This window comes from Colletotrichum siamense (assembly GCF_013390195.1).
Source record: "Colletotrichum siamense strain Cg363 chromosome Unknown KSG_Cg363_contig02, whole genome shotgun sequence".
NCBI classification, from domain to species: domain Eukaryota; kingdom Fungi; phylum Ascomycota; class Sordariomycetes; order Glomerellales; family Glomerellaceae; genus Colletotrichum; species Colletotrichum siamense.
The window spans coordinates 4843988-4857488 of record NW_023501015.1 but is presented as its reverse complement, the minus strand read 5'-3'; the positions used below and the strand labels follow the sequence as shown (position 1 = coordinate 4857488).

Below are 13501 nucleotides of genomic sequence, written 5' to 3'. Positions count from 1 at the left end.
CCTTTCTTTTCCCGCCCACCATGGTTGCCTCGGTGCGCCCAGCTTCCCTCCATGGATGTCGCGTGCGGTCGAACCCGTCTCGGGTAACTGACGGGGTGCAGGGGTCCGTGTGCAGATGAGCCCGGGTCTTCATGAGCTGGGCAACGGCAGGTTTTGTCGAGATTCAATGTATCAATGGAATTGTTCCATGCAAGTTTGCTGCTCTACTTGTCTAAGTATTACAGAGGAGGGACAACTTTTCAACAGGCCGGCCGAGCAAATCTCCAGATATTCACTCTAGTGAAATCCACCGGGCATCCGGGGCTCGCTGTCCTCGACGTCTTCATCGGCATCCACCAACGGCGGCAGCTCGTCGTCCTCCGGATCTTCTTCGTCATCGTCTGGAAGTCCACTCTGCCATCCGCCAGGTACCAAAGACGCCAGCAGGTCCGCAAGTCTCGCCACAACCCCGGCGGACGGCGGCTGGCGTCCATCGCCTTCCTCAAGATCGTCGTCATCGTCAACAACAAAGTCACCCTCCCACGCATTGCCCTCGCCATTGTCGTCATCATCAGGGAACGCACCCATCATCGCTCCGGCACCAGCGCCCGCCGCACCAGCAGCGCCCATCGCAGCGGCCCGCTCCTGCTGTCTCCTCAGCATGTTCATGAGCTGCCTTTCCTGAGCCAGCATATCCCGTTCACTTGGTCCGCTGCGCCAGGGCATCTGCGTTCCCTGACTTGTGAAGATGTTTGACTCCTTCGGCGGCGGCAGCGGGTCGAAAGCGTAGTTGGGCTCCTGCGTCAAGATCGACCTCGGGATGCCGCCAAGCAGACTCGGCGCATCCTCAAGCCACACCCATCTGGCCGTCCGGGTGTCTGGTTGCCTGTCTTGCGGGAGGCTCTCTGTGGGCTTCTTTGCAACTTTGACGGCTTCCTTGAGTACTTCGATCGCCTGGGTGTTGTTCCAAATATCTTTTGCTTGGTGCACATAGAGCCGTGTCCAGAAATCGCGTTCGTCAGTGTCAGGCTGCACAGCCCAGAGGGGAGGGGGCGCCTCGAGATTGAGTGCTTGGAAAATGGCACAGTACAGCCACGGAAGGTGCTCCATACCAGCCACAGCGGCCGTCTTTGCACCTTCAAAGTCACCGAGTTGCAGCTTGGCCAGGACTAGCGTTTGTGTGATGTAAGTATCGTCCGTCTCGTCCGACACATACTCTGGGGTGTTGAGGAAGTCGACGAGCCACTGTGCCTGTCGCGCGCGAATGGCAAGGACGTGGATGAAGTATTTCATGCCGTACGGATCGTTGGGGTTCAGCCCGTAGAGCAGTTTTGCCCACTCCAGCGCTGTCCTGTAGGTTCCCTTGCGGACGAGGCTCTTGAGATATGTGTACCCAGCAAGCCAGAGCTCGCGGTTCTCTGGGCGGCGGAAGTCCAACCGAGCCTTGCCCTGCTCCAGCTTCTGGCGGAATGCAGACGTCGTAGCCCGGCCGAACGTGAACAGCGCCCTCTCGCAGAGGTCTGCCGCAAGAGCTTGGTTCTGATCCTGCACGGCGACCTTGCTCACCTGAAGCAGGGTCGAGATGTGGTAAGGGTGGCGCATCAGCAGCTGGACCAGCTGCATCGGATCGCCCAGCTGTACGCAGCTGAAGAACATTATCTGCACATTGTCGTACGCCTGCTCGTGGACAAAGGCGAACTCCACGAGACCGTCCGTGCCCTTCTTGATTTCCTTCATGACTAGACCGACGGCAGTAGCACGGGGCCAAGTCTCCTTGCCCTGGATAAAGACGTTGCGCCGCAGGGATATCTCAGGGAGCTTCTTACGCGGGTCGCCTCGGAGAGCAGTCTCGAGGTCGACACCCTGATTTGTGTGTCGCTGCGCTCTCCGCGCCGCCTCCAGCTCAGCCCTCTCCTCTTCCTGCGCCGTCTGTATAGCCTCCTTTCCGAACAGCGCGCGCATTTCGTTGATGGCTCGAAGGTACTGGGTATTGATCTGCAAAAGCTCGTCGACATCGCGGCTTCGCTGCGCAAGGTTGGCCGCGGCATTCGACTCGTCCTTGCGGGCTGCGCTGAGCTCCTCAAGCGCTCTGTCAATCTCGTCGTCCTTCTCATCTTCCGACTCGTCCTTGCTCTGCGCTGCCTGCTTTTTGGCCTTCTTCTTCTTCTTCTTATTCTTCTTCTTTGCTGGCTGCGGGACAGGTTCGGGTTCGGGCTCAGCCTTCGTCTCTTCCTGGGCATCATCGGATTTTTCGTCCCCGTCATCATCGTCGTCGTCGCCGCCACCTAGGGCTGCGAACAAGCTCTGGCGGGGCTTGATAGGTGCGGGTTCAGGCTCGTCATCTTCGCTGGACTCTTCGGCCGCCTTGGTCTCCTGGAGCTGTTCGAGCTCTCGCTGCTTCTGCAGCTTGCGAAGCTGACGGCTCGACATAATGGCGGGCTTGTAGAAATTTTCGTGGTGGTTTTTGTGCAATTGATGCAAATGCGACAAATGGTATGGAAGTCGAGGAGAAATGTTTGTGCTGTCAGAAAGGCTGCTTGCAGTAATGCGTCACGCCGAAGTGCCAACATGACGTGTGGCGGGGTTAGGCGGGGCAGAAAATTGGCCTACACACATCTCCAGGTACCTTGCCATGAGGGAGAAGCGTACAGCTACAAACTCTTGTGAGGCAAAACCAGATGAACCTCGACTCAATCACACACTTCGGCCAGCGACACTCCCTGACATTAGGGCCGCACAATGAATCGTACAAACAAATCGCACTGACGACTTCATTGCGTCTCTTCGTCGTGAGTTGTTGATGATCAAAATGTGCACGGTCCTTGACGGCGAGGCAACGACTAACATCACAAGAGAAACTGTTCTCCAAGCACGGTGTGGCAATTTTCAATGGCGGCAACTGACAGTTTTTGTATTTTCTGCAAACGAGGCTCAAGTTTCACCCCGTTTGCTTCTTGCCTGTTTCTAGGAGTACCACCAAAAAAACTGCCGCTTTCCGTTTCGTCATTCCATATCGCATGGATCTCTCCCTCGTTCTTTTTCCTAGAACCTAATGCTTGCCACCACGCCTGAAATCCCTTTTGTCGTCATTCGCAATCATGAGACCGCAGCTCTTGCGGCTACCACTTGCCAAACTCCAGCCGATCCCATGCGTATCAAAATAGCAGTCCTATGATTCCTGCCCTTCTGGCCAAACCAATAAGGGACTTGCCAGCCCAGTGCTCCGTCGCCAACGGAATCCGAGAAAACTCGATAATCGAGGGAGTGATAATACATCATGGAAAGTATTTTGAAAGGAACTCCTTTCAGTATCTCCATGCAAAACTGAATGACGTCCATAGAAATCATGAACTTTTCTTCTTCGAGTCTGCGGTTGTCACTCGGCGAAGCCACGCGATCTAACCATAGACATTCGAGTCGCATGCTGCTCCTAGTTCGCAGCCGGAGGGGTGGCACCTTGGCCGCCACGGCCACGGAATCCACCTCTTGTGCCACGACCAGCATAGCCACGGCCTCGGCCGCGACCTCTGCCACGGTAGCCTCGGTATCCACCGTCAACGCTGCCCTGGCCGAAGGTTTCCATATTCTTGCGTTGCTCCTCGCCGCGCCATTCACGACCACCAGGCTTCTGGCCGTTGTTCTCGGCGCGGTCTTTGGCTTCGCTAGAAATGTTGTCGAAGAATGACCGTGTCTTGTTGTATGCAATCGGTGGGTTAGCACCGGTCGTCTCGACAGCGGGCGCCTCGGGCGCAGCTCCGTTGGTTGGGGTCTCGCCCAGAGGAGAGCCAGCGATGGCTTCCTTGACCAAGTCGTCCTTGTTAAACTTGGCGTTGGCTTGAGCAAAGTCGAAATCCGCATCGGGGACGTCAACCTTGGCCTGGCCCTGTCCCTGTCGTCCGCCACGGCCACGTCCACGTCCACCTCCGGGCGTAGTCCGAGCAGCATTGACTCTCATTTCGTTGACCTTCTTAGTAAGGTTGTCCATAGCGTTGCCGTTGCCCTGAGGGGGCGGAGCAGAGACAGCAGCGGCGCCAGCGTTCATGTTGGCCATCGCGAGGGCAACGGCGGCCTTTGCGGCCTCGGTGGCATCTCTCACAGTCGCAGCCGTTGGTGCGGCAGCGGCCTTGGGCGCAGACTGAGCAGCGGTGTTCTCGTTAATAGGAACAGGGAAGGCCTTGGGCATGGACGCAGCCAGAGGAATGGCAGGCTGAACACGCGCAGGGTTCTTAGGTCCCGTCGGCACAGGCAACTCAACAGGCTTGGAAGGGCCAGCTGCGTTCAAAGAAGCAGCCGTTGCCTTGACCTCAGCAACCGAAGGCTTCGACTCAACTGGCGGGGTGGGTGCAGGAGCCTGCTGGAGGCCGGGCTGAGGAGCCGCCTTGGGCTCACTCGGGGCTCCCTGTGCCGCCGGTGTAGCGGGCTTCTGCTTGTCACCAGCAGCACCGATTGGGGTGGGCTTCGCCTCCTGGGCGCCGGGCGTGCCGCGGTTCTCGGGGACCTGGCCGGGCGCACCTCCGGGGCCTTGAGGGCCAGGGGGACCACGAGGGCCGGGGGGTCCAGGAGGGTAGTTGTAGTTGTTCCACCCATCAGGTCCAGGAGGGAAACCTTGGCCGGGAGGGCCGGGAGGAAACCAGCCTGGAGGAGGGGGGTAAGGCATGCCGCCCATTCCAGCACCAGGCACACCGGGGCCGCCGCGCCCAGGGGCAGGTCCCCATGGCCCAGGAGGCGGATAGAAGTTGTTTTGGAAAGGAGGCTGACCGAAGCCGGGTGCCGGCGGCGGTTGGTTGGATCCTTGTCCAGGACGAGGGCGAGCCTGAGTTTGGAACCTGTCAGCTATGTCCAGAGACGAATGATGTGCATATTCCAAGACAGAGTAGAGCCGTGAGTCAGAAGGAAGGCAACGGAAATTTCGACATCGTTTTTGCGCTTTTCCGACAAGACGATAATTTTTACATCCGCAATACTTCATCATACAGGCGTTGTCAAGGAAGGTGGGCAAGATGGACAAAACTTACGTTGACAATAGCCGGGTCCTCGGGCATAGCAGGAGGCTTGTTCTCCTTGATAGCCGGGTGGTCCTCGATCCTCAGGTCCTTGACATCGCTGCCGCGGAAGATGATGTAGTCGTAGACCTGATCGGAAGGTGCTATCTCTTCTTCGGGTCTACTCCTCCGACCCTCAGTGCCGAAAGAGCGGACATTTTCGAGCGAGACGGTGGACTCGTCCGAGTTGATCTCGTGAAGAACGCCGACATATCTAGAGGCGATGAGCAAGGGGACTGGGGAGCAACGTGGACGTCCACCAAGTCCTTACCGAATGTCGCTTTTGGAGATGAGGGAGATGCGAGATCTAAGAAGAAGGAAGTTAGCGAAATAAGTAAGATTGCGCGCATTTAAAGACGCGATGGGAGTGGATCGGGGGGCGTGCTGGACAGGTCTCCGTACCCTAAGAATTCTGACATCTCGGCTGTGGGAGGGGTCGCGTAAAGCACGCAACGAAGCTGGTAGTTGCGACTGCGGAACGATGGAAATGGAAAAATGAAATCAAGTTGCGATTGATGCGCTGCTGGATAGAATGAGGAAAAAATACAACGCGGGAGGAGGATGCGCAATGGTATGGGGGGGATGGAATCGGGGGGGTGGGAGTGGTGTCGAGAGGAGTGAAGAGGCAGGAGAGCGAGTAGGGGAGGTTTATTTGTGTGGAGGAAAGATTTGACCAGGACGGACCACTGAGCTGTGAAAGAAGCCTGGACGTGGAGTTTGAAAGGACAGAGAAAGCGAGAGGCTGAGGTCTCCACCCCTCACCTGGCCGCATTAGGACGGAGCCCTCCCACTGGCTGCTGCCCGCCTGGCGTGAGGGTCCGGCTGAACTCCGGATCAATACCTTGCTTGCTTGAGCTCTCAGCTCTTGCTCCTTGGCTGAGTGCGGGGAGAGCTTGCCAGCTCCGGGTTACCTCACTTGACTTTGTACTGAAGCTTGTCTGAGGACATTGATGTCCACGTCGGTCTTTGAGAAAGCTAAGGCGCGCTGCTTTCAAACGGACAAATGCCGGAGGCCACCTCACCATAAAGCTAAAGGCTCTTCCAATTGCGCTGACTTTGCACTCATGCCAAGTTTGCTAATCGCGCCTCTTCTTTGAGGCTATTCTCGGCCTGACTTAAATTCAACTTCCCTTTCTCAACCCACACGAGCACGTCAGTAGAAGAGGATCAACAATTGTCATCAACCACTCAAAACCGAGGGAAATGTTGCTCTCATTGCTACGTCGCTAGGATTCCGATATAAGCTAACCCTGAGCTCAATAATATTGCAAAACCGTACTCCCTGGGCCATCCAACCGGCCACTCACAATCAAACCGTTCTCGCTCCGTGGCGCTGATACGCCTACTGCGGGATGCTCTGGAAAGCATATAGCCGCTTCTTTTTGCTGAGATGCTGCTGGTGAAGCCGCTTCTTTTTGCTTAGTTACTGCTGGTGAAGCCGCTGCCAGTCAAGCCAAGCATCGTAAGATTTCTGTTCGTGTCCAACGGTATGTTGCCAAAGCATGGTTGCTCGCTCATCAACCAGGTACCATCCATGTTCCTCCCATCCCCCTCTTACATGTTCCTAAACATATCTCTCAGTATTCTTCTCGTCGTCGTCGATCAAGTCCTTGATCAGCTCTTGGCACCGCTCAGAAAGCTCTTTGAGTCTGATCTGCTGATCGTCTGAGGCCGCCGCGTCCTTTTGTGCGCCGTTTGATTTTCTGGAGTCTACTGGTTGAAACTCGTTTTCTTCGTCCGGGGGAAGGATTTGTTTCTTTCCTTGCTCGTTCCTCCTATCTCCATGGTTCTTGAAGTTGTTAGAAGTTGGCCAGTCTCGGAGGCCCTCGGTGGGGCCGGCATGCCAGTATATCTGCGCGGAGTGCGTCGGGAACAACTCGCGCGATAAAAGCTTTTCGCAGGGCAAAGACGTATTCTTGTTGTTGCTTACTCGATCATCCCTTTCCTCTTTGTCATGCTGCTTCTTCCACGCAATGTGTTGTTTGGCTCTTTGCAAATTTTCTTCTCTGAGGATCATGTATTCCGAGGCAGTTCGGGGGACACAAGGAGAATTAGCCATGCGCCTATATTTCATCTGCTCCATTCCCTTCTCGAACATTTTCATCTCAATGTAGTCCTTGCTAAACCAATTTTTGGAATTCGGATGTGCGACGGCTGGGGCTACCGGTTGCTGATGTGATCTGCCGAAAGGGTTCCGGTTCACTTCCTTTCTTCTGTGAGCCGCAGGGCCAGTCGGAGCGTTGGGCGGTGGCCGACTGTCTTGGTTCTGTCCGCGAAATCGATCGGCTGCCGGCCCCTTAGGCGCATTGGCCGGAGGCCGGTTTGCTAGCGATCGTTTATAGGCATCTCGGTCAATGTCGGTATCGCCATCAAAATTGGAAGGCGAGCTAGACCAAGACCTATGATGGGCTGAAATCGGAGAGCTGTCGTCCTGGTGGCGCTCGAAGACTGGCGTGGAGGCAGCGGCGATGGTGTCGGGATAGGTACTCTGTGGCTGGGTCATGACGACGTTGGTATCCGGCAAGCACGCGTTCGGACTAATATGGGCGACGCGATCTGGCACGAGGTCGGGGGCCAGTGGTGTGATGGGAATCCGTATGGATGGGTGCTACCGCTGGCCGACTCCCTTCGTTCTACAAGGGCATGCCGAAGTTGATGGATATTGATACGATAAGAAGCGAATGTGTCGACTGCGAGGGTAAGAGGTGGCGAATAAGGATGGAATGGAACGTCGAGGTAAGCCGGCGCGCGCTCAGAAAATCGATGGACGAAAAATGATGGTAACGATGAGAAAATCCGTCGGTGATGCGGGCGGATTCAGAGCGTTAGGTGTTGATGCGGAGGAAGTTCGACGGAAACCTGGGGGTGTAGATGTGTACCTACGGACAGCCTTGCAGAGCGTCTGCTTTATGCAAGGCAACTACGAGGCAAGAGGTCGTTGCAAAGGTTACTGGCGAAGCGAGCAAAAGGCAGGTCCAGGACCGCTTAAACAACCTCTTCGACTCGGACCATAGCCGACCTCAGGGTGAACACTGAACATAACCCAGAACACTGGACTATTCCGTACGTATTCTGCCCCTGAGACTTTCCGAGCGAGACTTCCAGAATATTGATCAAACCCCACAGGACGCAGGAACTTGTCTCGACTACCTAGTTCACTTCGGCCGAACAAGGAAGGCGACGATAAAGGAGTTGTTCCATGGGCTGACCACATCCAGAACACGACCCAAAGACCAGCGAGACTCATTCAAAGCCACCTATTTCTAGTCACAGAGGTACACGGACCACACTCTCTCTGGCATAAGTTGGGCGGCACAGTCAGGAGGAGGTTGGGTTTGGAAGCGCAAAACAAGATGATTATGGACAACCCTTGGAAAAGCACACAACTCTTTTTGCGTACAGAATCGCGAACTTGTCTATATCTGACTCGGGCAACCTTTGTGTTTTCTGCTTGCAGGCTCGGCAAGGCTTCGAGGTGGGAAATTGTTAGGGAATTCGATCGAGGCTGTTGAACTGTTCCATGGAGAAGTGCACACCGATGTCGTCGACACGCGGCACCATTTTGTCTGGCTTATTGTCATCGGAAGGTGCAAAATGAGGCTGTTTTCTTGGGTACGTGATCCTGATCAGTCAGGGTGCGCAAGTTGCAAAAGACAGTCCAGCCCCTAGGGGTAGGTGCTTTTTCCGCAATAGGCACACTTTCCTGCACCTTCCTGCCTATCCATTATACCGGCAGAGTACCTAATGGGAGCTTTCAGTCTCATGGTTTTCAGGTCATCATGAAGGTGCCCAACTCAGCGACAGTCTACGATGAGGCTGACATGTAGATCCCACATGCGGCGTCGTAGGTTTCACCGCCGAAGGCCACACTGAGATTTTTCGCCCTCTCGACCTCAATTTTTTCTTCGAACTCCGTTAAGACGTCTTTTCGCTGTCGCCTATCTAGACCAAAGACCAGATAATCGAAATTATTTCTAATGTTCATTGTGGCCCCTATTCGTAAGTTACGCCAATCTCATGAAGTAGTGCGGCTCCTTGTAAGCCGGGCATGTATGAACTCGTTCTTTGAATTTTTTATGTACATACATATAATAGATTACCTATATGAGTCCATAAGCTTCTTTTTTGTGCCTTTTGAAATGTTCACCGTGATCAATGAGGTCGCGATGCCCTCAACCCTTAACAATTGGTTTAACGCATACATGTGTTAATTGAATAAGCGGGATAAGTGCGCTTTCGGTGCGACCCCACACAAGCCGAGGTGTCCATGCAACGGCCGTGCTTCAAGCACTGCATGGTTCCCAACGAATTCGAAGGCCCCCCTCCAGCTTCAAGACAATCCTTCAACCCTACCACAAGTGCAGCTCGTACACACCGCACTCCAACACTTCTAGGGGAAATAATCACCACAATGGCCGCCAAAATAACGCTCAAGTTGAGCAGTCGCTGTAAGTATTTTCTTTCTGTCTCCTGTTCTGAGCAATTCGCAAACTTGAAGCCCCCCTGTCTAAAAAGAAAAATAAACTTACACGTACCAAATAGCTCCCAAGCAGCCCGTCAAGAAGCTCCCCGAGTCGATCGAGATCTCCCCCGACACCACCGTTGAGGATGTCAAGAAGCTCATTGCCCGTGAGACGGGCTTGGGCGACTTCAACCGCGTCGGTCTCTTCGACCCTGCCACGCAAAAGACTCTGAAGAACCGCAAGGCGCAGATTGGCACCGAGGCCGCCGTGATGTCCGCAGGTCAGGTTCTCGTCAAGGATCTCGGTACGTTGAAGCTTCATTAACCGCCCCCAAAATTCCCAATCGCTAACAATTGACCACAACAGGCCCCCAGATGGCATGGAGCACCGTCTTCGTTATCGAGTACCTCGGTCCTCTCCTCATCCACGGTGCTTTCGTCGCCCTGCGCCCCTACATCTACTCCGGCGCCTCCAACAAGTCCCTCTCCCCGACCCAGCTTCTCGTCTTCGCCATGTTCCTCGGCCACTTCATGAAGCGCGAGTACGAGACCCTCTTCGTCCACAAGTTTTCCGCAAACACCATGCCCATGCGCAACATCTTCAAGAACTCCTTCTTCTACTGGGCCTTCTCCGGCCTCCTCTGCGCTTGGCACATCTACTCTCCGACATCCCCTACCGCCCTCGCCCGCAACGACGCCGTTGACGTTCTCGGCACAATCGTCTTCCTCTTCGGCGAGGCCTCCAACGCCCTTGTCCACCTCAACCTCGCCAGCCTGCGCTCCCGTGGCGGTACTGAGCGCCAGATCCCCCGCGGCTACGGCTTCTCCCTCGTCACCTGCCCCAACTACATGTTCGAGATCATCTCTTGGATCGGCGTCGTCATCGCCTCCCGCAGCTGGGCCGTCCTCCTCTTCATCGTCATCGGCGGCGTTCAGATGTCGCAGTGGGCCAAGGGCAAGGAGCGCGCCTACCGCAAGGAGTTCCCTGAGACCTACAAGAAGAAGAAGTTTGTCCTGCTGCCCGGCATCTTCTAAGCGCCTCATTAGGTGCGAGCCCGAACTATGAACAAAGCATGCCTGCCCTGGCCAGGTGATAATACTGGCGGCCTGACGAAAAGTTATGAGATGTATTATGAAGTTCATACAAGACATATAGACCAATAATCCAGGCGCAAAGTCGTTACCGCTGCATCCGCGTGTATCTCGTCTCGTAAAGTGTCATACGTCGTAAAGTGGTATCGTAGCCCGTTCAATCAATCCTCAAAGCGTCGAGATAGAAGTCGTCTCAGACCCCTTGGCGTTACTCGACCCGGCCTCAGTAACACTCTGACTCGCCTCGGAGCAATTCTCATGGCTCCCATCCAGCTCCATCGCCCCCTCAACCTGCTTCCCCTTCCCCTTACCCTCCTCGCCCTTTCCCATCCTCACATCCCCATCCTCGCTGCCGCTCCAGCTGCCGCTTCCACTCCAACTCCCACTCCCGCAGCTCTCACAGCTCCCCTCCCTAACCAACCGGAACGTCTCCTCCAGCACCAGGAAATCCCTCTCCAGCACCTCGGCCCAGTTCTGCACGTTCCCGAGCTCCTTCACCCGCCGCGCCGCGTCGACGGTGAACTTGGCCAGCTTGTCGTTCTCCTTCCGCAGCGCGTCCGTCGCCTTGACCACGTCGCGCTCCTGCTTGTCCAGCGCCGCCGCGTTGGAGTGCAGCATGCGCGCCCGCGTCTGCAGCTCCCCGTCGAGCATGTTCCCGATGGACGCCACCACCGCCGCGCGCGCCTCCGAGATGTGCTGCTGCTGGTCCTCGGAGGGCAGCGTCTGGTGGAGCTGCTGCTGCTGTTGCGGCGGCGCGGGGCCAAGAGGACCCCCAGAGACGGAGGTGTTGCTCGACTGCGACTGCTGCGGGCGCGCCGCGCTGGAGACGCTGAGGTGCTGGGACGTCGTCGCGGTGCTTGTTGACGACGCCGGAGCCGGCGCCGACGGCGGTGCAGGGGTCCTCGCTGCGGAGGACGAGGATGAGGAGAACATGATGCCGGGGTGGGTGGGCCGGTAGGAGGGACTTTCTTCTTGTTGCTTCGCACGCGTGCGCGTTGGTAAGCAGAGATATTCGAAGTTGCCGTGCCGCGATATGTAAGCAGAGATGCGCGAAACGTCCCGAGTGGCTGGACGTTCGCGAGACAGGAGAGGAGGGGAGTTGGATCTAAAGTAGTCCTACCTATCTAGATCGGGTAACTCGCGGTGTGGACGAATCAGAGCTTGCGGGGGAGCTTTGGCTGACAAGTCCGCATGGTGGGGTCGTCATTAGTGGGGCCGGGACCGTCCCGACGGCCCCTTGATATCGGCACCGTGGGGCCTGGTGCGCTTCCTATCAGCTGTTTTAGCGTGTGTACAATTTCACAGAAATTTGAGAGCTTTGATTGCGCATCAGAAGTACGTCGCTTTGTGAGTTCCTTCATTCTTGAGACACCTCACGTCAGCACTTGCCGTTGCCCGAATGCTATCTGATGGAGCGTTCCTGATTTACCTAGGAAGGATCAGCAAGCCAGACAGAAAATGGCTAGACGACAGCCTCATTACGAAACTTGAAGCTTGTCGGCCTTGGTTACACGTCCTATCCAGGGCGGGGTCGTTGAGCAGCCTTTAGGACGAAAGATCTTCTGTACTTTGGTGTCTCTCATTCGAGACAGTAGACAATGACCATGAATAAATAGAGGAGAACTGCCCGCGGGAATACAATGTTCTTGAATTCCTCTATTCATTAGGTCACTATCTACTCTTTTTTTAGGTTCAAGTTATTCTTTTGGCTCTTTAAGAAAAATACATACAACACCGCCGAGATGGTTTCCCTCTACAATGCCTCCATCCCCATGATGATCAAATACCTCGGGAACCTCAAGCTCATCCTCACCAAAGCCGAGAAGCACTGCGTCGACAAGGGCCTCGACCCCCAAGAAATGATCAAGTTCCGTCTCATCGCAGACATGCGAGGGTCCGTGACCTCCCTATCTATCTACCTACCTGCCCACCCACCTCCTCCCCGCAAAGCCCACCCTTGACTAACATCACCCCTACCCACAGCCTCGACTACCAGGTCCAGTCCTGCTCCAACACCGCAAAATTCATGGCAACCCGTCTCGGCAAGCAGGAGGACGTCTTCTTCGCAGACGACGAGACCACATTCCCCCAGCTCCAGTCCCGTGTCGACCGCACCGTCGACATCCTCAAGGCCATCCCGCCCGAGTCGTTCGAGGGCAAGGAGGACGCCGAGGTCATCCTCGAGTCCAAGATGGGCAACTTCAAGTTCACGGGCTACACGTACGCGATTCAGTACGCGTGCCCCAACTTCCACTTTCATCTGGGCTCTGCGTACTGCATCTTGCGCCACCTGGGCGTGCCCTTGGGGGCGTTTGACTACCTTGACTCGCAGAAGGATTTGTTCATCAAGGTGGACCAGGCTTCTTCTTAGCAGGGTCGGTAGGTTTTATTAGTCGTAGGGGAGAGAGACTCATGCAATGCCAGCAATCATACAATGTTCACCTTCTTGGGTACTTGAAGGTTTTGGACTAGAGAATCGAACAGTATGTTTGAAAAATGGAAACTCAAGCTATGGAATCCATGATATGTGTGAATAGGAACTTTATGAAGCATATTGCTGATGTTCCAAGTTGTCTTGCTCTCGCGCCTTAAGACCTACTCCTTGCCAAGGCTCTTACGAGCATTCATTCGCTCACTTTTTTCATCCATGGTTGTTTCCTTTTATTGCCCTTAGCTACTCCAAACGTCTCTCTTACTCGTATTTGTAGCTCTTCCTGTTGGTCCTTGCACATTCTATCATGCAGTCTTAACCTCCCGGTAGTGTTCGCTAACCCTTGACTCTACAGAACTAAATAGGTAGACTTTTCCGGAGGGCAGTCGTCAGAGCGCAACTACACCATTTACCATTTACCATATACTTCTGGAACTTCCAACAGGCAGACCCACAGGCGACGTAGCAATCCGAAAACGAGACAGCGCCACTTTC

At 55.2% G+C, this 13501-nt stretch overlaps 5 protein-coding genes across 5 annotated transcripts; 2 read left to right on the top strand and 3 right to left on the bottom strand.

Moving 5' to 3' along the window:
- Window positions 1–276: 276 nt before the first annotated feature.
- rqc1 (Ribosome quality control complex subunit 1) lies at window positions 277–2409 on the bottom strand (the record flags this gene model as incomplete). The annotated part of the gene is made up of 1 exon (XM_036635088.1): window positions 277–2409. The coding sequence occupies one exon, from the start codon at window positions 2407–2409 to the stop codon at window positions 277–279; it is 2133 nt and encodes a 710-aa protein (XP_036499601.1).
- A 1000-nt stretch (window positions 2410–3409) lies between these two features.
- DCP5 (Protein decapping 5) lies at window positions 3410–5440 on the bottom strand (the record flags this gene model as incomplete). Its single annotated transcript, XM_036635087.1, has 4 exons — window positions 3410–4792; window positions 4995–5235; window positions 5293–5328; window positions 5424–5440. 4 exons carry the CDS (start codon window positions 5438–5440, stop codon window positions 3410–3412), a joined length of 1677 nt encoding a protein of 558 aa, XP_036499600.1.
- Window positions 5441–9432: 3992 nt separating this feature from the next.
- Window positions 9433–10518, top strand: CGCS363_v003237 (putative enoyl reductase; the record flags this gene model as incomplete). Its single annotated transcript, XM_036635086.1, has 3 exons — window positions 9433–9469; window positions 9564–9788; window positions 9851–10518. The coding sequence occupies 3 exons, from the start codon at window positions 9433–9435 to the stop codon at window positions 10516–10518; spliced, it is 930 nt and encodes a 309-aa protein (XP_036499609.1).
- Window positions 10519–10743: 225 nt separating this feature from the next.
- Window positions 10744–11508, bottom strand: CGCS363_v003236 (uncharacterized protein; the record flags this gene model as incomplete). Its single annotated transcript, XM_036635085.1, has 1 exon — window positions 10744–11508. One exon carries the CDS (start codon window positions 11506–11508, stop codon window positions 10744–10746), a length of 765 nt encoding a protein of 254 aa, XP_036499608.1.
- An 809-nt stretch (window positions 11509–12317) lies between these two features.
- Window positions 12318–12946, top strand: CGCS363_v003235 (uncharacterized protein; the record flags this gene model as incomplete). Its single annotated transcript, XM_036635084.1, has 2 exons — window positions 12318–12469; window positions 12559–12946. 2 exons carry the CDS (start codon window positions 12318–12320, stop codon window positions 12944–12946), a joined length of 540 nt encoding a protein of 179 aa, XP_036499607.1.
- Between the last annotated feature and the right edge of the window lie 555 nt (window positions 12947–13501).